General features: G+C 36.9%; 1 protein-coding gene across 4 annotated transcripts in view; it reads right to left on the minus strand.

Annotated features, from left to right (window-relative positions):
* Nucleotides 1-26,677, minus strand: part of SLC25A15 (solute carrier family 25 member 15) — a 31,211-nt gene extending 4,534 nt beyond the window's left edge. The window contains exons 1-5 of one of the 4 annotated variants that reach the window (XM_023499633.2): nucleotides 26,513-26,677; nucleotides 24,093-24,216; nucleotides 17,906-18,164; nucleotides 4,404-4,541; nucleotides 20-189 (exon numbers count right to left, since the gene is read on the minus strand). In XM_023499633.2, coding sequence (XP_023355401.1) covers nucleotides 20-189; nucleotides 4,404-4,541; nucleotides 17,906-18,164; nucleotides 24,093-24,147 — 622 coding nt within the window. In that variant the 5' untranslated portion in view covers nucleotides 24,148-24,216; nucleotides 26,513-26,677. Of the gene's footprint in view, nucleotides 1-19; nucleotides 190-4,403; nucleotides 4,542-17,905; nucleotides 18,165-24,092; nucleotides 24,217-26,059; nucleotides 26,263-26,301 lie in introns of those variants that run through there. The other 3 variants (XM_003764554.4, XM_023499634.2, XM_023499635.2) reach the window with 3 other exon arrangements.
* Nucleotides 26,678-27,640: the final 963 nt, after the last annotated feature.

Consider the following 27,640-nt stretch of genomic DNA (forward strand, 5'->3'; position numbering starts at 1 on the left):
AAAAAAAACAGGTACATACCTAACTCATCTTTTGATTTTCCTGATGCAAAAAATGATCGGCTCAGTTCATAGCCACCAAAAAATAAGAAATATCCAGGCACTTCCCTAAGTAAAGTGCTGGAGAGTCCATGGTAGAAACCCAGAGGGCCATCCTTTCGAAGAATGCCTTTTACTACCGACCACACAGTACTGGGAGAAAAGACAACATAAACACACATTAGGTTTTTTTTGTTTGTTTGTTTTTTAATTTATTTTTTTATTATAGCAACTTTTTATTGACAGAACCCATGCCAGGGTAATTTTTTTTTACTATATTATCCCTTGCACTCACTTCTGTTCCGATTTTTCCCTCTCACCCTCCACCCCCTCCCCTAGATGGCAAGCAGTCCTATATATGTTGAATATGTTGCAGTATATCCTAGATACAATATATGTGTGCAGAACCAAACAGTTTTCTTTTTGCACAGGGAGAATTGGATTCAGAAGGTAAAAATAATTCGGGAAGAAAAACAAAAATGCAAGCAGTTTACATTCATTTCCCAGTGTTTTTTTCTTTGGGTGTAGCTGCTTCTGTCCATCATTGATCAATTGAAACTGAATTAGGTCTCTTTGTCAAAGAAATCCACTTCCATCAGATTACATCTTCATACAGTATTGTTGTTGACGTATATAATGATCTCTTGGTTCTGCTCATTTCACTTAGCATCAGTTCATGTAAGTCTCGCCAAGCCTCTCTGTATTCATCCTGCTGGTCATTTCTTACAGAACAATAATATTCCATAACATTCATATACCACAATTTACCCAACCATTCTCCAATTGATGGGCATCCATTTATTTTCCAGTTTCTAGCCACTACAAACAGGGCTGCCACAAACATTTTGGCACATACTGGAACACACATTAGTTTTTGAATAAAGAAGGAAGAAAACAATGGCTCCCAAACTGTTCATCACCAATTCTTGCTGCCTCCCATCAATAAAGAGACTGGACTTGTACCATAATCAGCCATTATTTTAGGATAAATTCTTTTCTCAAAACCTAGAAAGGATTCAGGACTCTATCCCTTTAGATAACTCTTTCTTAGTTTTCTGATATTCCAATTCTTTCTCCTGGGCAGAGTAAAAAAGGGAATTTAGTTCTTAGATGCAAGGCTTTTATTGTTTCCAAGTCTGACTAAACTTCCTGGATCTTTAATCCCCACATAGGAATTATGAGAGCTCTTGGATTTTTCTTGGCCCTTGACACAACCTGGCTCCCTAAATTCAAAGACTGAGGATTGTTCCTCAACCCTAATTACCTGTCCCCCAATTAATGGGCAGAATAATCTGGCTGGTCATTCTTCTAATGCATTCTTTTTCCATTAATCTCCTTCCAATCAACCATCTTCCTCTAAGTGACAAGAGCATATTTTCTAGAATTCGTTGACAAAGAAGGGTCAAGCTAGGTGGTTCAGTAGATATAGTGTCAGACACTTACTAACTAAGAGACCCTAAGCACATCTAATCCTGTTATCTTTGGTTTTTTTCATTTGTAAAAATGACCTAAAGAAGGAAATAACAAATTGCTTCAGGATCTTTGACAAGAAAACTTATGAAGAGCTGGATAAAACTGAAATGACTGAATAAGGGAAAAAAAAAACTGATAAAGAAAAAAGAGTATACGACAGCAACTTTCTATCAGCATTAACATAATTAAATCTATTCAGTCTCAGATGAAAGGCCCTAAACTCCCTAGGCCAGAAATATCACACTCAAAGGGAAACAGATCCTTGCCTTAGAAAACCACAAATTAACAATGTCTATGTTGCGCTGTATTTTTATTTTATTAAACATTCTCAAACATTTCCATTTGGCTCTGGCCCCACTAGTTGCCTTTTCCACCCTAAGTTCCCTGTGTTTAAATTCCACCTAACTTGGCTTCCATGATTTTCCCTCAATGGCCTGTCTACAAGCACAAAGCTATAGATTTGGAAGAAGAGGTCATCTAGTTCAACCTTGTCACTTATCACCCAGGGCCCAGAGAAGTTAAATAGCTCATCCAAGGTCACAGGGACACTAAAAAGAGGAGCTGGGAGTAGAAGCCAGATTCTCTGATTCCAAATGCCATATATTCCCCCCTATCCCACTGGGATTTCCAACATTTGCTTGTCCTGGAGTACCAGACAGGAATGGGCTTTCCTGTAGAAGAAAAACAAGATGGATCTTGTATATGTCTAACCTTGAGTTTTCTGGACCAAGCTCACCATTCTTTTCTTCCAATTACAGGTTTGCTCTTAGCCCACTGGGAAGACTCCTGATAGCAAGACAGGACTTGTGATATCCTGGCCACAGTACTATATAAGCACTTAGCTGTCTAAATATATAACTTCATCTCTTCTCTTTACTCCCCTCTCTTCCCCACTAACTCTTTGCCTCCAAAAAGAACAACAGCAAATCAGAATATCACCTCAATTAAATTTTAGTCCAACACACAATTTATCCTCAACAACCCTATTCTTTAGACAGCCTTCTTGTGATGGATTTGTAAGAATGAGAATCTTATTAGGTGATTAAAATGTTCCCTTATTCCTGTCTCCTTAATTTTCCTTTCTATACCTTGTGCTTTGGCAGGCAATAAATGGATTTTGTTCAGGTGGCTAGATGACTAAAATAAGGAAGAAGGAGTTAAATTGCAGGGTAAATGTTACTTCTAGACTGTTCAAAAGATCAACTGTAGCACAGGTATCAAAATCGAGGCTTGCGGGCTTCAAGCAGTCTGCAAAACTCCCTAACAGTTGATAAAACCAGATTAAAATATAATTGGGATTACCAGCTATATGATCCTGGGCAAATCACTTAACCCCAATTTTGGGAGCTACTTAACCTCCACTTAATCTCATTCCACAAGGCATTTAACAAGCACCACTACCCCACCTCCTAATGCTCTTCCCCTCTCCCATTCTCTTGCTGTCTTTTTCTGTCTCTGTCTCTCCATACATATACACATTATATATATATGTGTGTGTGTTCCTGGTCAAAAAGCCCAGGCTCTATATCCCATCATGTCAAGTAGAAAATGAGTTACTTAATTAAAGACAAATAAAGAAGAGGAAGCATGGAAATCATGTGAGTGGGGCTGCTTGTTGTAATCACATCTGCAGGGTATTCTGACAGGGCAGGATGTGCAACAGCATTGTCATAAAGAGGTGTAGTTCTGCCGTAGTGGCAAGAACACCAGATTTGATATCAGAAGACCTGGATTGGATTAGATGTGTCCAGTGCTCAATGCTAAAATATTCTGAATGTTCCTTTGTATTGATATTCATCTCTTTCTTAATACTGAATCAATCCTACCTAAATCTAACCAGTTCCTAATGTATGATTTTTTCAAAATATGTTGTTGTAGCTTCTTTACCAAAATTTTATTTCCTTTTTTTAAAATTGGTGTTCATTAGGCTCACTGGTCTACAGTTATGGTAAGGAGCTCTGTTCCTATGTTACTTCTTTTCTGGACTAAGGACTGGGGAGGGGCCATTTTACCAAATAGTAAATAATTCACCTCTCACTTCACTCTATGGCAACAGATAGGACTCATATTCAAATCACCTGAAGACTTGGAGGCCCTGAGATAATTAACATAACTTGCATCTGATGTCTTCCTTTGGAGAAGTTCAAAGGATTTAACCAGACATTACCTCATTTGCCAGGCCCCTCCAGAACAGCCAGGATGTCAAAATCAGTTCCATTTTATAAAGGGCAACTACAACAAGAGACTTACAAGATTTGCCCAAGGTTATTCTGGGGACCAACAGCAAAGATCAAGAAAAACAAAATCAAACAACTAGTCCCAATGCTATGTAATATCTCATGGCTGGGACATTTCTCTTCCAAAATACAAAAGATTTCAATTCCTATCACTCAACATTCACTTTTTTTTGGTGGGGGGAGAGGGAGTATGATGTTCAGTATTTCATAGAAGGGGAAAGAAGAGACTACTCTTCTAGCTGAATTATTTAAACAGCTTTTAAAAAATTAATTTAAATAAATTACTTTTTTATATCATTCTCATCAATACCTTCTTCTATCACACTTTAAAGTGCTTTCCTTAAAAACACCTTAAATTCTTAAAACTAAGCTTTTTCTAGCAGCAAGGCAGATTAAATTTCTTAAAGAATATCAAAAATAAGACAGTTTCTGCAAATCTCATTGAGAGAAAGTTGGTGCTCTCTAAATCAATGTATTGTAGAAGGCCAAATCACAACAAAATAGGCTTGTTTCTATGTTTAACATTCACTCTTTGACTCAATATATCAGCAAACTCCTGAGACTTTCCATCCTCCAGCATATAGAGCATCCCATACATAAGACCTGCCCCCTCCACCCTTCCAAGGTGGCAAGGGGATCCATGCAAATAGAACTTACTTCTGGCCTTCTGCTATCTTCCCCGATGCCTGCATTTCGTACATGGTCTGTAGGCGACACTTCACCAGCTCCGTGGGGCACAGCACCAGGGCGGCAAAAGCCGAAGCAAAAGAGCCAGCAGCCGCATTCTGTACATCACTGAACAAGAACACAACAGAACGTGAATCGATGTATTTGCCCACAAACATTAAGTGCCTGCTATTTGCAGTTGGCAGTATGGCATAAGTGATTAGAAACTTGGATTTGTCAAGGAGATCTGGGTTTAAATTATCCTCATCTGTGTGGGATCAGGAGTAAGTCAACCTCGGACTTGCTCTAGGAAACTTCCTAAACTATAAACTGCAAAGAAGGTACCGCCCTAAAAGTAGAGGGCATTTCCTCATCTGTAGGTTCCCTATATCAAATCAATAGTTGGATCATTAACACGAATATTCTCTACTGGAGACAGCGAGGGGGCCAGATGGATGGCAAACTAAGCCTGGAGTCAGTACTCAAGGAATAAACATTTATTAAGCAGCAGGTGCTGGGTTTTATGCTGGGAATACAAAAATGAGCTTACATTCTAATGGAAGACACAACATGTAAACAAGTGTATACAAAACAATACTAAATAGGAGATAATTAAAAGAGGGGAAAGCCCTGGATTTAAGAGGAGTTAAGGAATACTTTCTTGTAAAAGGTGAGATTTTTAGCGGGGATTTAACAAAGTCAGGGAGATTAATAGTTGGAGCAGAAGAAGAAGTGTTCTAGGAAAGGAGGAGAGGAAAAAAAATGCTTGGAGCCAGTGTCCCTAGATTGAAGAATTCTTGGTGGGGAATAAATTGGTAGAGGACTGGAAAGGTAGAAGGGGATTAGGTTATGAAAGGCTTTGAATGTCAAACAGAGCATGTTGTATTTGTATTCTTGGAGGCCATAGAAAGCTGCTGGAGGGTGGTGATGTGATCAGACCTTCAATTTAGGAAAATCCCTTTAAATGGAAGACAGACTGGAGTAGAGGGAGACTGCAGACTGACAGACCTACTAGTATTACATTACATTTAGTAATATTATTACTATTAGTAATATAATGTATATTACATTTATAATTGCATTATAATTAATTACATTAATTTTAACATGTATTGGACTACCTGCCAACTAGGGGAGATAAAGGGGTACATTTGAGGGATGTTGCAAACATGAAATCAACAGCCATTGGCAACAGCTTGGATATGGGGGGGTGAGACAGTGAGGAATCCAGGATAACTCCCAAGCTTTGAGTCTGAGGGACTGGGAGGGTGGTGATTTTCTCTACACCAGGTAATAAATAGGAAAGGTAAGAGGGAGAAAAGGTTTCAGAGGAAAAATAATAAGATCTGTTTTAGACATAGAGAGTTTAAGAAGTCTACTATACATCCAGTTCAAGATGTCAGAAATTCTGTTGGAAACGTGAGACTGGAGATCAGTAGAGAGATTGGGGCAGGAAAGAAGATCTGAATGATGGAGGTGGATGGGGGAGAAGAGTTAGCCTTTATAGGGATATAAAGAAAGAAACAGTGGCTGATGTCAAGAAGCTCACAATCTCATGGGGGAGACAATGCAAACAATTGTTTGTAGGTGACTATGTATGTACATATGTGTATGTGATCATTTTCAATGCAGCTACTATATTGCGGAGGGATTGGAGAGAAGGGGGGAAAACGAAGGAAAAGTAATGAAACAAAAAGAGTCTACAAAGCCAAAGCCAGGAGATCTGATATAGACTTAAAACCAAAAGCCCTTGGAGATCATTTAATCCAGAGAAACAAATGGAGGCCCTCAAAAGTCTGTGATTTTAACTAAGGTGATAGAGCCAGAATCTAAAACCCAATTGTGCAACAAGCCTTCATTTAGCATCTACTCTAGACCAGGTATTATGCTAAGGTAGGCATAGAGACAGAAATGAAACAGTGGCTGCCCTTTATAAAGAGCCTCATACTCTAAAGGAAGTATACTCTATGTGTATGTGTGTGTGTGTATACATATACATATAAATTAAAGATATAAAGAATATACACAAAAGTTTTAGGAGGGAGGGCCTAAAAACTGGGGGAAGATGAGCAGGAGAGCTGGAATCATTGGGAAAAAAAATTCTTCCTCACATTCACTGCCACCTCGAGGTTACCAGACCATAAAAACTTCTTCATCTTAAAAGTTCACTTAACCCTTAAACTAATTCTCTTTTTTTTTTTAATTGTAAAAGAATGTCAGAATTTATTTTTTCCCATTATATTCATACATATTTATTATCTTGTGCTCAGAAGATCAGCTCAAACAAGAAAAAAAATAAGAAAGAAAATAAAATGCAAGCAAACCCTTGAACTAATTCTCACACTGGAAGTAGCTTCTGTCTCAGAGGCCCCATCTTCTGTTTGGTTGGTTCCTCCCAGAATGTACAATTTAAGAATGAGACCCAGGTCAAACATGTCTTCATTCCTCTCTAGACTGCCCTACTGACTCAAGTCCCAGAGGACTTTTTTTTTTTTTACCATGACCCTGCCCACCAGTTAGTGACCTTCTTCCTTTATCAATCCTACCCTTCCACCTTCTGCACAAGTCCTTTGCGTCCCTGCTTCTGGCTTCCCCACTATGATTACCTTTCATTTTCTCTCTCCTCTTTCTCTACCCCCTTATCCTTATATATACGTGTGTGTATACACACATACATACATATTCAAATATATAGGTTGACATAGATATGGAAATACACACACTATATATATATACACATGCATGCACAAAGATATAAATATAGTCATACACATATACCTACAGACAATTATTTGCATTGTCTCCCCCATGAGAATGTGAGCTTCTTGACATCAGCCACTGTTTCTATCTTTATATCCCGAGCACTTAACAAAATGCCTGGCACAAAGTGAGTATTTTATAAAGGAACAGCAAAATTAGCAGGTCATGTAACAAAAAATATTTGCTATGTCCAAATATCATGGAGAGGACCTTGAACTATAGAAGAAAAAAACAACAGAAAACAACAGTTTCTGCCCTCAAGGAACTACTCTAGTGAAGATGATAATAGCAACAGGCAATTACTGCTATTAAGCAAATAATAAACAATAATAAAGCAAAATGTATAATAATAGATGTATGTGTATTCCCACTCTAAGGCTTACTTTACATACATTATCTATCTGAATCTTTCAATAACCAAGTGGGTTAGGTCCTACTGGTGGTTGTTGGTTGATGTGATTTCAGTTATGTCTGATCCTTTTTGACCCTCTGTTCCTACTGGTATTATTTAAAATAAAAAGATTTTGATATCTTCTCTTCTTTTAAGTCATCATAATTTCTCCAATATCCTTCTTACTTCCCCAGAGCTACTTCATATAATAATTAGTATTTTTAAGGAAAAAACCAATACATTTAAAAAATCAGAAATCATATACAATGTAACTACTTTTGAACTTCCTACTTCCATGAAGAGGTGAATTGAGGGTACCCTCTCATATCTCTTCATTTCAGTCATGACTGAACATGACTGAAATATTTATATTTATTTATTTTTATATATTTTATATATTTATTTTATATATATATATTTTATATATATATATATTTATAAAATAAATATATTTATTTATATATATATTTATATATAAAATATTTATAATTTTACTACTTTTTTTTTTTTTTCCATTTACATTTTGTAGTCATTGTATATACTGCTTTCTTGGCTCTGCTTATTTTATTCTGTATCATTCCAGGCATCTCATCTCACACATCATTTCTTTTTTTTATTATTTTTTGTTCCAAATTCTCTCCCTTCCTTTGGTCTTCCTGCTTTGCCTTCATTTAGAAGGCAAAAAATATGATGCTCATTACTTTAACCATGAGGGCACTAAAAAGCAAGAAAAATAAAGGGGAAAAATATGTTGCCATTTGCAATCTGAGTCCATCATTTATCTGTTAGTGGACAGAATTTTTCATCATGAGTCTTTTGGAACTGTGGTAAATCACAGTATTGATCAGTTACTAAGCCTTTCACAGATGAGTATTCTTATATTGCTGTTACCCTGTTCTCCTGGTCTACTCACTTCACTTCACATCAGTTCATTCTTCCCAGGTTTTTCTGCCACCATTTCCTTCATCATTTCTTATATCACAGCAGTCTACATCATGTCACAAACTATCACAATTGTCAACTGGGGACAACTTCTTTAACAATTCCCCAATTGATGAGCATCCTTTCAATTCCCAATTCGTTGCCACCACAAAAAGAGCTGTTATAAACACTTTGTAAATATGAGTCATTTCTTTTTTTGTAGATCTGCCTGGGCTACAGACATAGTACTAATACTGCTGAGTCAAAGAGTATTCTTAGTTTTTTAGATCTTTGGGCATGATTTCAAATCATTCTCCACAATGGTTGGATTAGTTCACAGCTCCACTAACGTGCACTTCTATATGTTTTCCCCCATATCTCCTCAAGCATCTGTCATTTTATTGTTCTGTCATCTTATCCAATTTGGTAGGTGTGAGGTGGTATCTCAGAGTTGTTTTAATTTGCAATAATTTAATTATTAGTAATTTAGAGCATGCTTTTATATGATTATTGACAGCTTTGACTTCTTACTCTACATATCCTTAGGTCATTTATCACTTAGGGAATGGCTCTTATTTTGATGAATTTCACTCAATTCTCTATATATCTGAGAAATGAGACCTTTGTCAGAGGAACTTGCCTCTGTTAAAAAAAAAAAAAAAATTGCCTGCATTGACTTTATACAAAAACCTTTTAAATTTTATTTAATCAAAATCATCCATTTTACTTCTTGTGAACCTATCTCTTGTTACTCATGAAGAAAGACTTCAGCCTTTCTCTATCAAAAGATCTCACAGATAATTTTTTCCATCCTCCTCTAATAAGCTCATTTTAGCCTTTAAATGATGGACCTTTTTTCAGCTTAGTTTAATATATTGTTTGAGACAGTGGTCTATACCTAGTTTCTGCCATGCTGTTTTCCAGTTTTCCCAGCAGTTTTTGTCAAGTAGTGAGAACTTGCTCCAGGAGCTGGGATCTTTGAATTTATCAAATACTAGGTTACTGTGCTCATTTGTTTTTTGTATATTGGCTATTTAATCTACTTCATTGATCAATCATTATTTTTTATCTAGTACCAAACTGTTTTGATGATTATCAATTTGTAATAAAGTTTTGAGATCTGCTATTGCTAGGCCCCTTTTCTTCCCAATTTTTTTTTCCCCATTGATTCCCTTGATATTCTTGACTTTCTGTTCTATAGCTCCAACTTTTTTTTAACTCTATAAAATAATTCTTTGGTAATTTTAATGATGTCACTGAATAAGTAAATTAATTTAGGTAGTATCATTTTTATTACACTGCCTTGGCCCACCCATGAGAAATTAATATTTCTCCAGTTATTTAAGTCTATCTTTGTTACTATGAAGAGGTTTTACAGTTGTGTTCACAGAGTTTGTGTGTGTGTGTTGTCAGGTAGAATTCCTGGTATTTTTAATTGTCATCAATTACTTTAAATGAAATTTTTCTTTCCATCTCTTCCTGCTACAATTTATATGGAGAAACAATTGTGATTTTGTAGGTTTATTTTATATCCTAAAGTTTACTAAAGTTGTTCATTGTTTTGATTAGCTTTTTAGTTGACTTTCAATAGTTCTACAAGTAAATTTTCATATCATCTGCAAAAATGAAGTTTGTTTGTTTTTTTTTTTACTACCTATCCTTATTCCTTAAATTTCTTTTTCTTCTGAAATTGCTATCAATACTTTGTCTGGCACAATTATTGAATAATAATGAACATTCTTAGTTCAACTCTGTTCTTATGGGGAAGGCTTCTAGTTTGTTCCTAAAACAGAGAACTCTTACTTTGAGTTTTAGAGAAACTGTATCATTTTAAGAGAAACTTCATTTATTCCTATATTTTCTAGTATTTTTCATGGAAATGGGTATTGTATTTTGACTAAAGTTTTTTCTATATCTATTGATATTTTTGTTGGTTTTATTATGGACATGACTCAATAATGCTTATAGTTTTCCTAATATTGCTGATATAAATTTATCCTGGTGATAGTCTGTGATCTTTTTGATAAATTTCTGTAATCTCCTTGCTGACAGTTTATTTAATCTATTTTTTCCAGTTTATTTAAAATTGAAATTAATTGTTCTTTAAATATTTGTTAGAAATTTTTGATAGAATTTTCTGGCAAATCCATCTATTCCTGGATTGTTTTGAAGGGAGTACATATTGAGAATTTAGCAAAATGCTACTTTCACACTTCTATCTAGATTCTGCCACATATTATTTCTTGTAACACAATATGGTCTACCATTACATCTATGTTCCACAATTTGTTTAGCCATTCCTCAATCAATGAATATCTACTTTGTTTCCAATTCTTTGTAATCACAAAAATGCTGCCATAAATATTTTGATGTATACGAGGATTTTCTTCTTAAGGGTGAATTCCTTAGAGCTCCCACTGGCATTGTTACTGCCATTTTATAGATGAGCAAAAGCAACTGAGATATTAAATCACTTGCCAAAGGTAAAATTTATAACTAATAAATGTCACAGCCAGGATTGGAAGCTGTCTTGCAACCTCCAAGCCTTTCATTCTTTCAATCCAAGCTCCTAAATGAGCTGATTTGAAAGACAGGAAACCCAGGTACCTAAAGACCTATTTCCAATATATATATTCAGAGAATCCTTGAGCTGGAAGGAACCTTAGAGAACATTTAGTTCAATTCCCAATTTTGTAGATGACGAAACTGAAACTTGAAAGAGATCAGTTGGTCTCCCTGAGGTCACATAGCCAGTCAGGGGCAAAGGTGGGACTTACACAACACCCACAAGAATATGCTTCTGCATGTGTACATACATAACCACATACATTTACAAATATATACACCAACATAAACACACAAATGCAGATGCACAGAACTTAGATCAGGGAGTCAGGGCTGGGAATTTTCTGGCAAGCCCTGGGTTTTCTAAGTTACATTAATGTTCTACAACATCAGCAGGCAAGCAGTCTGCACAGGCATTCTTAGCACTGATAATGACGCTCACTCACACCCAAGTGATCCAGTCTATTGACTACAAAGGGAAATTAATTCAGAAAACACTGACCCTGAGTGGTAGGGCAGTTAATGTTAACTGGGAAAGGATCAGACCTCGTACTTTGGCTTATAGGCGGAGAGTGCAAGGAGAGAGTGTTCCTGACAGTTGGCCCTGAGAAGGCTTTTCTTTCACAATGCTTAGGGCACATTTCCTTTTACATTTTAAAGAAAATAAACATTAAAATATTGGTAAGTATATTTGTTGGACACATAAATATACACACCTGCATTGCGTTATTCTTTCAAACTCTACTGCTACATGGTACCTAGTTCATAAGCTTACTCTCACTTCTCTTTAACTATCACAAAGCAAAAATCTTTGCTTTTCTAATCCTGATAAAACTCAAAGTTTAAACTTTTTCATTTGCTTTTCATGGCCAGGCTTGCCTTTCTCAGGGGTACCCTGTCAGTCAGATGGCTCGGATCTATCAGTTAAGATCAGCAGGTAATTTTTATCTACCTTTAGGGACCAAAGGTAACCATCTATAAATATAGATAGCTTTTGAACATTATTGTGCAATATTTTCACAGGTTGGTTTCAGAGCAGGGTGGGGAATCTTTTTTTTCTCCCATTATTAATAATGCCATTTTCAAGCCATACAAAATTATCAACGAATGGAATTCAAGCAACTCATTATTGCCTGTGGTTGCCTTGGCAGGGCCAGACCAAATGATTTTGTGGGCCTCATACTGCCCACAGGCCAGAGTTTCCCACCCTGTTTTTAGAGAGAGACGAGAATTGATTTTTAGAGACAATGGTATAAAGGGGACAAGCACTTGGAGACTGCTGGAGAGGTAGAAAGTAGCTGGAGACTGATTTGATTTGTCAAAATCTTAGTAGAGCCAGACCAGGAGTAGAGAATGGTATTAAATGGTACTTCTCAGGAGCCCATTTCTTTTTCCTTCCTTTGCCACCCTCAAGTTTAGCGATGTATCCTGAAGATGGTTGGTTTGAAAGACAGGAAATCTAGGCACCTGAGGACATATTGACACATGAATGTCTATCTGAGACTCCTCAGTCCATCCTGAATGAAGGATCTGATGAAAATCCAAGTGAACAGCAAATGGTGACTAGATCATTCTAAATTCAATGTGGACTTTGGGTCTCTAATAAACACTTTCATCTCCTTGTATAAGCACCAAGGGTGCACGAGTTCCATTTTATGACTGTAATAAAAGTGAAATAAGTGGTTAGGGATGAATCTGTTTAGCTTAAAACATGTGCACATATGCGTATATGTACAACACACAGACACACAACCCCCCTCCCCCAAACTATGGTTTATAACAACTAAAAGTCAAATGGATAATACTGTCTATTAGAGAACATACTTCCAATATGCTCACTCCTTTTATTTTCATTCATTTCCATTTATTCCCTCCTCTTCCTCCCTTTCCCTTTCCTTCCCCATTCTCTCTCTCTCTCTCTCTTTCTCATTTTCTCTCGCTTTCCCCCTTCTCCCTCTCCTCCCTTTCTTCCATTCCCTTTCCCTCTGAACATTTTTCTAGGTCAGACTCACAAAATATACCATTATTCTCCAGTAAAGGATTGGATACTTGTTCTCTCTGCCTCACATTGGTTTCACCATAGAAGAGGGAAAGCGAAAGAGAAATGAGAGCTTATTTGGGACAAATATTATTAGTCTTTTCCCCCAAGCTCCTACTAAGGCTCACAGAGGACTCTTTGCATGCTGGGGATGGCCAAAAGATTAGGTGAGCTCAGTGTGAAGAGTTGCTTTTTCCTTTGAACACTGAAAGCCATCTAATAGAAGCTGCATTCCAAAGTATGAGTTAGGAAAAGAGGAATTCTCTTCATTTCTCCACGGCTACCAGAGATAGCCAACAGTACTAGCAAGTAGAAAGTAAAGCCCTTTCACAATCTCCTCTTAATACACACTCCCCAATTGTCCCCTGACCCCAAACATGACCATGTCACATTAAAGGCACAAGCTTCCAACTGTCCTTAAGCAGAGGATGTGATCAGACTCTTAAGCAGCAGAAGAGGTAGAAATTCGCAAATTTCTTCCTTGTTATGTTGTTACAAATATTTTCACTGAACCTAGGATTAAACATTATTCAGATACCCTTAATATTATACAGAAATTAGTATCAAACCAGTTAACATACATAAAGTACTTTGCGTTATATAAAAGACGGTTACTACTTACAAGTCAAAATTATTACCAATCAAATATGTATTGGTATATAAATGTAAGCTACTTATGATTGCAGTCTTTTTATTGCCAATAAACCTGAGTGATTGATCTTAACAGAAAGAAAAAAAAAAGAAGTGGGGCAAAGGATTTGGGTAACATGGTTCAGCAGAATTCATCCTGAAATTAGAGGGTCTAATTCTTGGTTTGGCTTCTTACTAGCTACATGGACATAGTCACCATTAATCTCTCAAAGTGTCATTTATAAAATGAAGAGGTTTAAGGTACCATATAAAGTCCCTTCCAACTCTGTGTCTACAATCTTATCATATTATCAGTAGCAATTACATTTATTAAGTTTATTAAGTTATGCAGATGTTACATAGGGAAATTAGTTTATAATAAATTATAAAAATAAATGACATATTTTACATATCACAATTATTTATGTATTATTATAATATAATAAAGAGAGGCAGTATTGTTTAGTGGATAGAGGACTGGTCTTAAAATTAGGAAAATCCAGATTCAAGTATTGTCTCTAGTACAGACATGCTATGAGATCCTGGCAAACTCCTCATTCTCACTCCATGTAGCCAATGTATTACAAATCTTGTCATTTCTACTTTTACAACATCTCTTTTATACATTCTCTCTTCTTCACTCATATAGTCTCAATTTTATTTCAAGTCCTAATCACCTCTTGTCTAGACTACTCCAATACCTTCGAAATTGGTCTCCCTGCCTCAAGGCTCTCTCCACTCTATTCTTAAATACACAGATACATTATCTCCCAAGTTGATTTTTCTGAAGTTTACATCTGAAAATGTCATCCCCCTATTCAAGGAGCTCCAGTGGCTCCCTATTAGTTCCAGAGTCAATTATTAATCCCACTGGCATTTAGAACTCTTCACAATCAGGCCCTTCCTACTTTTCTCATTTTTTAAACCTCCCCCCCCAACCCCAAGTAATCTATGATCCAGCCACACTAGCCTCTTGCAGTTCCTCAAACGTAACAATCCATCTCTCATCTCCATGCTTTTGTCTGAGCCAAACATTCTCCCACGTCTGGAATTTTCTGCCTCCTTATTCCCACATCTTAGTTTCCCCGACTTTCTTCAAGACTAAGATAAAAACCTCATCATCTGTAGGAGGCCTTTTCTAATTCCTCCCCTCCCCCCTACACATACACAGCTGCTAATGCCTTCCTTTCTCAGAATCCCATCCATCTACTCTATATTCCTTCTCTCTATCTAAGTATCTCTACACAGTCTCTGCTATTTGAATAGAGGTTTCTTGAGGGCAGCATCTATTATTTATTTATTCAGCCTTTTAATCTCTGGCAGTTAACAGTGTCTGGCACACAGTAAGTACTTAAAGGATTGTTGACTGACTAGATTTCTTGGTGCCCCAGATAACTCTCTAAGACTGTAAATTACTGATAAATCTGCACACTCCTGACAAATGTGGCAGAAATGTTTTCTCTGTGGAAAGGGAAGGGAAGGCAGAGGAAGAAGACAAAGGGGAACAGAAAGGAAAGGGGAAAAAAACCTTATTCATTCACTGTTTCATAGTATTGTTTCACTATAGGTTTCACAAGAACAAGATTATAACAAGGTTCTCAGGGTATCAAGAACAGACCAAGAACTGAATTTGTCCTCCTAATTCAATTACAGTAAAATTTCAGTTACTTAGATTATGGCTTCTTAAATTTTTCCACTCACAAACCCTTTTCATTTGCTGATAATAAATCATAAAATAATTTATTTTAAAGTAATTCTTTTGTATACATATAATTGTACCACTTATTAAAATTAAAGCAAACTTGTATGCTAATGAGATGTGCTTCTTTATTTTTACATAAAGAATTAATACAGGAGAATATTTGATACTATTGGATGTAGGGCATTCAGAAATCTTTTATTGTTGGCAAATTTTTTGTGACCTCCTACATTCAGTTGCACAACTCCAAATGAGATCCTGACCCACAATTTAAGAAGTTTTAGTCTAGGCCACTCGAGGTAGTCAAACTTTCTGAAAAGCTGTAGGTATATTCTTTTAAACATTAAAAAAAACCAAACCTATTTTTATTTGGAATATTTTATATGGAAACTAGTTAACTTCCCTCAAGTACTATTGATCAAGATGGACAGACAGTGGGATGCATTAGAAATAACATATTTGTTGACAGGGAAATTATGAACCTCACCAACTTTTTTTTTTAAAGCCAATAGTAAAGGCTGAATTTAAACTCAAGTCTGCTAACATATGTTCCAGAACATGCTAAAGTCAAAATGTTTCTGGTTTGGTTTAGATAAGACAATCATACAGCCACAGCTGTACAACTTTTGTACCTCTAGGTATTCTTTTCCTCTTGATTGGCCTGTGAGAGAAAAAAAAAAAGCAGGGAAGCAGTTTTCTAGACATAATGGAAGAAAATCCTTCCTAGTAATTAGATCTGCTCAACTTCAAGGAATGGTGGGTTTTTAGTCACTAGTGATCTTCAAGAGGAATGTAGGTGACCGCTTGTCAGAGAGCTAGTAGATGGGAGTTCCTACTCAGAATGCATTAGATTAGAATAATATACAGCTTTCTTCCCATTCTAAGATTCTATGACTGCATTCTGTAGCACATTTAAGTTAGCATCAGTCCCTGAAAGAGAGACCATAGTTCTGTTTTTCCAAACACATAGTAGGCAGCTTGCTTTTTAATAAGCCAAAACTTCTAAGGCAAGGAACTGTGCATGCCTAAGAACACTATTCATCCGCTCATCTATTCACACATATCAAGGGCTGATGAACATATATTAATAAATAAATAAATTATTAAAGCAGCATTTACAGGAGGAGATGCAGTGGATAAAACACCAGCCCTGGAGTCAGGAGACCTCAGTTCAAATCCAGCCTCAGACATTTGACACTTCCTAATGTCAAGTCAACTGCGCAAGTCACATAACCTTGATTGACTTGCCAAAAGGAAAAAAAACTGCATTTACTTTCCATACTCTTTGAAATTTCACTGCTAGGTACATATCTCAAGAAGATTAAAGAAAAGTTAAAAGATTTAAAAGAAAGTTAAAAAATACTAAAATATTAATAACAGCCCCTTTTGTGGTACCAAAGAATTAGAAACAAAGAAAATGCCTACAGATTGGAAAATGGAAGTATGGCCTCTGATGCAATGAAATATAATTGCTCCTTAAGAAATAATTAATATAAAAAATTCAGAGAAGTATGGTAAGATTTATTATATTAACACACAGACTGAAATAAGAAGAACCAGAAAAACAATATGCACAAGGCAAATAATGTAAACAGGAAAAAAAATACTAAAACAAAACTGAATATTGTGGAATTACAGTGGCAAAAATTGATCCTAGGAAAGAGTTAAGAAAATGCATCATCTGCCTTTTAATTGTGGTCATGGGGTAAGCAGAGAGATATTAATAATAATCAGATGTATTTAATGTATCAGCTTATTTGATTGAAGTATGGTTTTTTAATTCTTTTAAAATATTTGCCACAAAGAATCTGAAAACTGAGTGGATGTCCATCAGTTGAAGAATGGCTAAGTTATGGTATATGAGTGTTATGAAATATTATTGTTCAAAAAAAAAACTATCAGCAGGCTGATTTTGGAAAGGCCTGGAAAAATTTATGAACTGATGCTAAGTGAAGTGAGAAGAAACAAGAGAACATTGTGATACTTGGCTCTTTTCAAAAATGAAGTGCTTTAAGCCATTTCCAACAGATCTGTGATAAAGAGTCACCTGCATCCAGAAAGAATATTGAAAGTGGATCACAATGTGGTATTTTCATCTTTTTTGTTGTTGTTTGCTGGCCTTTTGATAATTTTCCTAATTTTTTTTTCCCTTTTTCATCTGATTTTTCTTGTGCAGCATGATAAAGGTGGACATACACATAAAAGAATTGCATATGTTTAATCTATATTAGATTACTTGCTGTCTGGGGGGGACAAAATTTGAAACACAAGGTTTTGCAAGAGTGAATGTTGAAAACTATGCATGTATTTTAAAAATAAAAAGCTATTATTTAAAAAAATTAATAAAAAATGATATAAATAAAATATTTGCCACAAGGGAAGTCTCCCTTGGTAAGGAGAGGGAACAATGGTGATTATTTGGAAAGGAAAATGATGTAAAAAACAAAAGTTACCAATAAAAGTAAAAAAAAAAAAAAATATTGACAAACCTCAGCTTTGAATTCTTCTCCAATCCAACTATTTTTCTCACGATTTGTTGGCAGAAACCATAGCACATGAAGAGGACAGAGTTCTCTGCAATGTTGGCAATTAGTGCTGGGGTGGTTCCCTTGTAGAAGCCTCGAAAGCCCACTTGGGTGTATGTCTTTATGCAGCAGTTTACAAGCCCCTTGTACAAGTTGGGAAATGTCTGCATCTTCACTTTCACTGTGTCAAAAGGCTGCCCAGTCATCACACATGCAGTCCCTCCTAGAATATGGAGCAGAAAGTCAGAACTCCTCTGCCTATCCAATATGCTCAAAGTTTGCTTCTCTAATTTTTTATTAAAATATGAAAGCTCTGTTTTAGAGCCAATTCTTAGTTATATACAAGGAGAAAGGAAAGGAACAAGTATTTATTAAGTACCTACTATGAACCAGGCACTGTGCTAATTGCTTCACAAATATTACCTAATTTTATACCCACAAAAACCAGGGAGTACAGAACTATTATGATTTCCATTGTACAATAGAAGAAACTGAAGCAGATAAAAGTTAAGTGGCTTGCCCAGAGACCCACAGGTACTAAGTCCCTGAGGCTGGATTTTAATTCAGGTCTTCCTGACTCCACAAGTCAAATGTGCCTTTTTTTTACTTGGTACCAATCCTATCTTGATAATCAATACAAATCATAAGAATGGAATTACAGGAGAAATGGTTAAAATTAAATAATAACTAATATTTATGGACTATTTTAACAAAAACATCAACGTTATGAGAAAAAAGAAAATGCTGTACTCCAAGTTCCCCCAACACCCTTATATATGCTGAAAGTATCTCTCGAGCTTCAGTAACTTTTCATCAGTGAACACAAAACTGCCTTTTTCCATGAATAAAACTTTGTTATCTAGAAAGCTTAACAATTTAAACAGAGGTTGATTCTGTTTTATCATTTGATAATATCAGTACTTAACATTTCATCTAATACCTCCTATATGGTAAACACTTTACAAATATTTACCATTTGACCTTCACAACAACCCTGAAAGGTATGTTACAGTCAAGGAAACAGAGGGAGAGAGATTAGGTGACTTGCCTATTTAAATAATGAAAGGGGGGAGGAAAAAAGGGAAGTGGCATAGTAGAAAGAGTACTAGATTTAGAGTCAAATCCCAGCTTTGCTATTTATTAACCATGTGACGGTGATACTACTACTACTATTACTACTATTAAAAACTCACATTTACATGTACCTATTACATACCAGGTACTATGCTAATTTAGACCTTTGCAAATTATCCTATTTAACCCTCAGAACAACCCTGGGAGGTCAGTGCTGTTATTATCCCCATTATTCAAGGGAGGAAACTGAAGCAAACAGGATTAAGTGATTTGCCCAAGGTTACACAGCTAGTAAAATTCCTGAGACCAAATTTGAACTCAGGTTTTCTTTACTCCAGGGCCCAGCGTTCTGTCCACTATGCTGCCAAGCTTCCTGAAACAAATCTAAGCACTGGCAAGTCACTTTACTCTTCTCAGTCTCATGCTCACCTGTAAAATAAGGTTAGTCTAAATGACCTCTATTCTTTTCCCATTCTTACTCTAGGATAGCATGAAATAAAGGTATGGCATATAATACATCTTATATAAAATCCCCTAGCAGAGGCACTGAGCCTTGGGCTCAGCATCCTTATGAACAAACTAGATTGAGTTAGGGCTCTTGATCCCTCCAGTGGCATAAGTATGCTTATTCTTACAAAGAGACTCCAAACTTAAGGGACAGAGTCTGAAAGTTCTCGAGCCTAACCCACGCTACTAGAAATCTCAAATCTCTCTTTCAACCCCAATCTTGGTTTCTCTACCACCACTGATCCCAACTTATAAACTGCAACTTGAGAGTTATTACTGGGTTCCTCTGTCACTAATGTACAGATTTGATGGGAAGGATGGAAGTTAACAGCTGTTCCTGCCCATGAACTTTGTCCCCTTCTGATTATGCCAGTAATTCCCAGAACCTCTAATCAGAAAAGAAGCTTTGTATCTGATTTGTTTTTGTATATTTTTGGAATACAGAAGAAGAGAATAATTTAAAAAAACATTCAATCCTAACTCAATGAAAAGAACAACTCAAACCTGAATGCTGCAAAATTATTATGACCAAGCTTGGCCCCAATTAAGGCTTATGACAAGTCAGGTCCCCCCTCTCTAATATTTTCTTAAAGGTAAAATATTATGGAATAGATGAAACATTAAATATGTCCAACTTTTCTAACATGCTGGTTAGTTTTTTCTGGGAGGGAGAAGGGGAAGACTATATTGGGAAATGTAAGTGATATAAAAACAGAAGGTATCAATAATTTTTTTTAAACCAAAACCTGCATCTTCTGCTTTAAGTAGTAGTGAATATGGATTTAAGTACCATGTGTTCAAGCCTTAACCTAAGGCTGAGAGACACACCATGACATTCTGATTCTTGAATATTGTTAAATGCTTTGAGAAGAAGAGACTGCATTTTTCATTAGGGCAGCTAATCTCTGTCTCCAGCTTTCTGCCTCTATTAAACAAGCATGTCCCTCCACAAGATCCATTTTTTAGCAAAAGAAGGAAGCTACTTGGTTAAGTCCTTGGAAGAGATCCCAGGTGGATAAGAGTTCCAATATCTGAGTGAAAATCAGCATTCTCTCAGTAAAGAATAGTAAAAGTATGGCAATAAGCATTTGGAGACCGAGGACAACAAAAGATTGACATTTGGTTGAGAAACAAATCAAAATTAAAATCTCAGTTCATTTGCACTTTTCTTAAAGTCTTTAGAACTAAAAGACCTCTAAAGCCATTTAACTTTATGGCTACAGAAGGGGAGGCTCAGAGAAAATGTTTTTGTCCAAGTTCCCACAATTAGACTATGGCAAAGCCAAAGCTAGATTCCAGGTCTCCTCAATCCCAGTGTTCATTGTTCTTTCCACTGTACCACACACTATTTTATTTTTTTCTGGATTTACTAAAAACAAACTTGAAGAATCGTGAAGGCCTTTCCACCCTATTTATGTGGAACAAAGATAGGGATAAAAGAAGAGAATGGGGGGGGGGGGATAACTGCAAGTTTCTTCTTTTTAAGACTTAACAGTATCTATTGCTGTTCAATACCTTTCAAAATCATGCAGTCATAGAATTTTCTTAGAGCTATAAGACATATCAAAGGTCATTTAATCCAATCCCTTCATCTTACCAAGGAAGATAATGACTAGCTTGACAGAGATCACAAGGATGATAAATATCAGATGAAATCAAGACTCAGGTTTCCTGATCACCAATACTGGATATCTTGCCCACAAAATTAGAAGTGAATCATTTTTTTTGTGGACAAGTCCCAGGATCTTATTAGCTTATAGAATTCTTGTTGATGAAAATTTCTTCTATTAATGAAAATCAGCACCTACTCTTTATCTTATAGCCTTACAGACCTGGGACATTATGAGAATAAATGAGTAGACTAAGGTCATACCACACTGAGGATGATTTGACCAACATCAATATGTCAGTAAATATGGTGACTCAAACTCAGGTCTTCCTTATTCCAAGGCCTTCTCTATAAGCCACACTGTTTCTCATGGTTTAATGGAAGCAGAATATACTTACTCTCACCTAAGATGTACACAATTCATTTAGTTTAGATCCTTGGAATTCAAAAAGATTCAATTTTTAAAGAGATCAAATTGAAAAGTTATTTAAACAAACAACCAAAGAGCCTCTACTAGATGGAGAGGTCTTTAAATGAACTGACATTGAAATATAAGGCTAAGGTCCAATGGTCTTATGATGAAAAGAGCCAGAGAGAGGACTGGGGACTGAATGTGGTTCACAACATAAAATTTTCAGTTTTTTTTTTTTTTTTGTTTGGCTTGCATTTTGTTTTCTTTCTCATTTTTTTCCCTTTTGATCTGATTTTTTTTGTGCAGCATGATAACTGTGGAAATATGCATAGAAGAATTGCACATGTTTAATATACATTGGATTACTTGCCACTTAGGGGAAAGGGTAGGAGGAAGGGAAGGAGAAAAAAATTTGAAACACAAGATTTTGCAAGGGTGAGTATTGAAAATTATGTATATGTTTTAAAAATGAAAAAAATAAAAAAAAAAAAAAGAAATATCAGGCTAATTAAATGACAGGATTTATGTTGGCTCTCAAGTCAGTCAAGTTATTTTTGTATTTTTGTGCTTTGGGGGTTATAATGTAATGCCAAAGGTCACTTTTAATGGGGTGACCAGTTCCTCCATTTGTACTATTTCATAATTCTGCCTTAAGGATAAAGGCGTTATAGACATTCCTTAATGTCATTAGAATATCAGTAACCTCCATCTATCAGGTTATCCCCACCTAGGTCCCTCCATTCTGTCATTGTTTTGTATCCCATAAAAGGCTTGCTGTCCCGACATTCCGGGCTAGACTCTTTGAGATGATAGTCTCGTCTAGCCCTGGGATCCATTGGTCCCAGTATTTCTCTCCAATTAATAAACTATTGAATTGGTCTCTAATCTCTGTCTTGCTCAGTTTCTTTTGGCATTACAATAAATGTCTTTTTTTTGTATATTATCAATCAACTCCATCACCTTCCAAGTTGACCCTTCCTATTTGTACTAGTTGTGTTTATAAAACCCACAGAATATCAACTTAGTCCCAGTATCTCACTTCAGAAAACAACAATCCACCCTACAACACTACCTAATACTCACAATGAATACATAAATTTCCAGGAGCAGGAGAGGACAAAATGGTTCGGTTGCCTAATACTTTACCTTACCCAATAAGACTTGCAAGGTCAATAAACCAAAACCTGTCAGAAGCCTTTCCATCATTCACTTCAAAATAAATAAATCGATTTCTGTTTAAAGAAGAACAAAGTATTTTTCCACAAGACTAAAAGGTCACTTAATTTCAGTGCTGAAAAAACCTAGTGATAGGAGACTGCTACCTGATAAACAGCATGGAGCAATAGAGGCCTTTAGGTTGATGACCATATTGTGACAACAAGGTGTAAGGAGCAAAGATGACTGCACTCCACGACCCAAGAACAAGGCCAGGCTGATTCTGAGGGCTACTATGTTTGGAGCAATCACTTTTGAAAAATTTGCCATGCCACGCATTTTCGTTCTTGTATATACATAAACTTTCCCCTCTTCTATTTAGGGGACACTATTAAATTAAAAAGAATAGAACCAGAGTTTTCTATTTGCCTACATATAGTTGAAAAATAGTGAATTGTTAATATATTTGTGTGACACTTTTAAATTATGAAGCATATTCCTATAGATATCTCCATGGATACTCAACACCCTATGTGATAGGCAGGATAGCACCATTATTTTCAGTTTTTTCACAAAAAGATTATGATTTATCAAAAATCACAGTGAATTCACAAAATAGCCAGGGTTAAAACTCAGTTCTCTTAGTTCCCAGCACTCTATCTACTGTACCACTTATTTCCAAGATTTCCAAGATCAGCAAGCAATCACTTTACCATCAAAACCCAACATGAGAAATAGATATCTCGCAGGTAATGGAGGAGCTTTTTGAGGAGGTATGGGCAAGATTTAGTATAAAACTATGCTATTTTATTAAAATTAAACTCTGTATTTTATCTTATATGAATATTCATGGTAAACTCTAGACAGATTCTTAGACAGCAGTCATACTTGTCTCTTCATAAGTGTATTTCAACATAATTAGTTTCCTTTGTATTTCTATGTATTTTATTTTATGCATTTAAAAACATTATTCTAAGAAATTTTATAGACTTTACTATTCCATCCCCTGCACCACTTATAGACTTTACTAGAAGACTACAGTCTTCACTAGAAGGAGGATCTATTACAAGTCAATAAGTATTTATTAAGCACCTACTATTCATCAAGCACTCTGCATTAGACAAAAGGAGGCAAGAGCAACTCAATATTTAGTTTTCCTGTTTTTTGAATAGCCTAGTAGATCTCAAAAGTAATCTTATTCTAATTAGTAGTGAGAAAATAATGGAAAAGATATATTCTTTCTATAATGTTCTAATGTTAAATTGTATAGAATGAATCTGTTACTATGTAACACATTCTTCGGGGAAGCTTTAAGCATCTTAACAGGCTTTTACCAATTTCATTCTGAAAATGCATAGAGAGAAGTAGAGGAATTGAATGTTCTCTGGGATTACCTGCAGCCCCAGCAGTGAGGTCAATGGCAGCTTGGATAGCAGGATTGGACTTCATATTGTCCTACTTATTTGTCTCCCTCTTGGAATGGAAATATCCAGAGCTTATGGTTGATAATGCATACTCCTGGGAAAAAGAAAAAAAAAACACATTAATCAAGCCTTTAGAAATACCTGGTTTGATTATTACAGATTGACAACTAGTAACCATTTCTCAAATAATGAGGACTTATTGGGGGGGGGGGGGAAGGAAAGAACTGCTGTGGTATCATTGAACTTCACTCTTAAAAATATTTTTTTTTAATTACATATTAAAGTCAATGAAGAATTGAGAGCCCCTGCAATCAATACACAACATATAAAACCTAATGGTTTTGCTTGACAAGAATTCTGATGACTTCCTAGAAACTAGGAGAGAAGACTTAACTAGGGAACAAATTATCAACTATAAATGTAACTTTTTTTTTTTCAGTTAATGAGCATTAGTTTTTCTCTTTTCCCCAACTCCCATTAGTTGTCCCATAGTTCAAGCTAAAGTTCTAAAGCTATATAACATATCAGTTTCAAATCTTATGCTATGGTCAAAGCTCCTAAGAAACACTAACAAAATTAAGAGATCTGGAAGAAGAAAAAACAAAACAAAACAAAACCCTGCTGTATGGCTTTGTTTCTCATAAATCCTGCTATTTCGGGGAAGGATTAGAAGAGAAAAAAAGGGGGGTGGAGACAAAAACTGGAGATGAGAATCAAAAAATATCAGTGAAATAGGCTCTCAGCAGACATTTATTCCAATGCAAACAAGAATTCATCTACATCTCTGATGAGTGATGGTAAGGCAGGTTTTTCACTGCAGACCTCCAATGTAGGTAACAGGGTGGATGGAAACGAATATTCATTAATATAGAAAATAATCATTATTTTGATACTGTACTGTTCTGAAATAAAGGGAATTAATAAATATAAAGATAATAAAAACAATGTACATTTGATACCTTTACAAAATAGCTTAATGGGAAGGAGGAAAGAGTAATGATAGAGAAATGTGAAACTGGCTTAGAGCAGACATTCTATCAAAAGCACCTTTTGAGTATAATCAGATCCCAAGAATGAATCCTACTTCAAAAAGAATATAGTTGACCAAAACTCCACTGAAGCAAATTAAGTTAACGCTTTTGTTAGTCAGACTAATGAACTTGATAAAAATGTCTACCAGCACCAAAAGGTAATCACTTTCCAGTCCAAGGGAAAAAAATAAAATAAAATAAAATAAAAATGGTGGCAGTTGCCCACGACTCTTAACTTTTGAAGAATGGAAAGGGAAAGGCCCTGCTTGGACATAGGGAAATAGTATTTATGAATTGTCAGCTGCCAACACAAAATCCACGGTTTAAAGTTAACTACTCTCAGCAAAATAATGTTTTGGTCATGTATACTTATTGTGTATCTAAGTTATATTTTAATATATTTAACATCTACTGGTCATCCTGCCATCTAGGGGAGGGGGTGGGGGGGGAGTAAGAGGTGAAAAATTGGAACAAGAGGTTTGGCAATTGTTAATGCTGTAAAGTTACCCATGTATATATCCTGTAAATAAAAGGCTATTAAATAAAAATTAAAAAAATAAATAAATAAATAAAAATAAAGTTAACTACTCTCAACACTCCACTTTATCCTTAATCAATTTCTTCTACGGAGGAGGTACTCTCAGAAAGAAAAAAACAAAGAAGCTACTTTTCAGGTGGCAACAGTTTTCAACAGACACCTTTCTCTTTACTGGGTTTTGGGGTAAGGGTGGATACATTTTCCACCAGGAAAAAAAAAAGTCGGGATGGGGGGTGAGGAAAGAGTTGTAAATGCTCAAGCTATCTCCCATCTATATTACAAAGACTCAATGTGGAAGGGTATCATCCCATTCATAAAATCTCACGGCTTCTCCGGGCAGAGTCAGCAGCACAACTAAGATCACCTACTAAATGACACCACTCGGAATGCAACTCAGGGGACGAAAGGATACAGTGACTGACAGTTTCAGGAGCAAGGTGAAGGAGCCCGGAAAGGTGAACAGCTGGTTTCCAGTTGCTATGGGCATATTATTCCCAAATCTTCGGGACACAAAGCCCTCCAACAAGGTTCGTCCGCTTCCCCCCTTGCCCACCCGGGATTGGGGTGGGGGGGACAAAGCACGGAAAGGGTCCCTCCCACCCTCTACTACCGGGGAGCGCTGCAAGTACCGACTGCACGTGTCAGAGGGGGCAGGGACAGCGTCAGAGCCAGTTCTCGGAGAAGCGCAGGGAGCCGAACGGGCGGAGGAAACTACAAGATTCGCCTTCTCTTCTCTTTCCTAAGTGCAGGATTCCGCCTCTTTTCCCCGAGGCACCCAGCGCGCATTGCAAAGCCCCGGGCCTGTGCGGCGCACAGCTCACCAATGCGCCCGGCGCCCAGGGACGGCCGCCTCAGTCTCCTCCTCCGCCGCCGCCCGGACGCGATGTAAGCTGCTAGAGGCGGCAGCTGCACTTACTCCATGGCCGTGACCGGGCCGTTTAACCCAGGGTGGGTGTTACACCCCCCCGCGCTGCCCCGCCCCCGCAGACTTATATAGACGCACGACTCTGGCGCGCCTGCACCGCGCCCCCCTCCTCGTCTGCGCGCTCCCCCGGGCCATCCTGCCCCCTCTAAGCCTTCTTCCCCAGCTCAGCCAGTCAGGCGGGAAAGCGGAAGTCAAGGAACAGCCACGGCGGGCCTGGACTGCGCTCCGCCCCGGAGCCTGAGGCCTCCAGAGCTCCTACCGCGCTACTTGTATCCCCTAGGAGCGCTGCGCGTCCCCTACGCGGGGACCCCCGCGCATCCGCGGCTTCCTGCGCCGCCGCCGCCGCCTCCGCTGCTGTGTAGCGTGTGCAGGCGGGAAGCAATGGAATGGACCTTCTCTAATTGGTTTTCGGTGGAATCACTCGTTATCCCCTATTCTAATCCCGCTTCTTCTGCCCACCCCTTCCCTCTACGGGTTTCTGAACTCCTATTTGGGGATGTCATGAAAGCAGGAAGGGGACCAAGGACTTTACAATCTGGTAGACTCGATTTTTGCTTGGCATTAAGAGACTTTGTGATTATTAAGTGACTTTCAGTTCCCGGGCCTAGGTTTTGATGGGTTCGTATTTAGAAATTAGTCACTTTTATATACTTCAACAACAATACTATATGATGACCAGTTTGATGGATCAGGCCATCCTCAGCAACGAGATCAACCAAATCATTTCTAATGGAGCAGTAATGAACTGAACTAGCTATGCCCAGAAAAAGAACTCTGGGAGATGACTAAAAACCATTACATTGAATTCCCAATCCCTATATTTATGCACACCTGCATTTTTTATTTCCTTCACAAGCTAATTGTACAATATTTCAGAGTCTGATTCTTTTTCTACAGCAAAATAACGTTTTGGTCAGGTATACTTATTGTGTATCTAATTTATATTTTAATATATTTAACATCTACTGGTCATCCTGCCATCTAGGGGAGGGGGTGGGGGGGGGTAAGAGGTGAAAAATTTGAA

The sequence above is a fragment of the Sarcophilus harrisii genome, chromosome 3 (assembly GCF_902635505.1).
Source record: "Sarcophilus harrisii chromosome 3, mSarHar1.11, whole genome shotgun sequence".
NCBI classification, from domain to species: domain Eukaryota; kingdom Metazoa; phylum Chordata; class Mammalia; order Dasyuromorphia; family Dasyuridae; genus Sarcophilus; species Sarcophilus harrisii.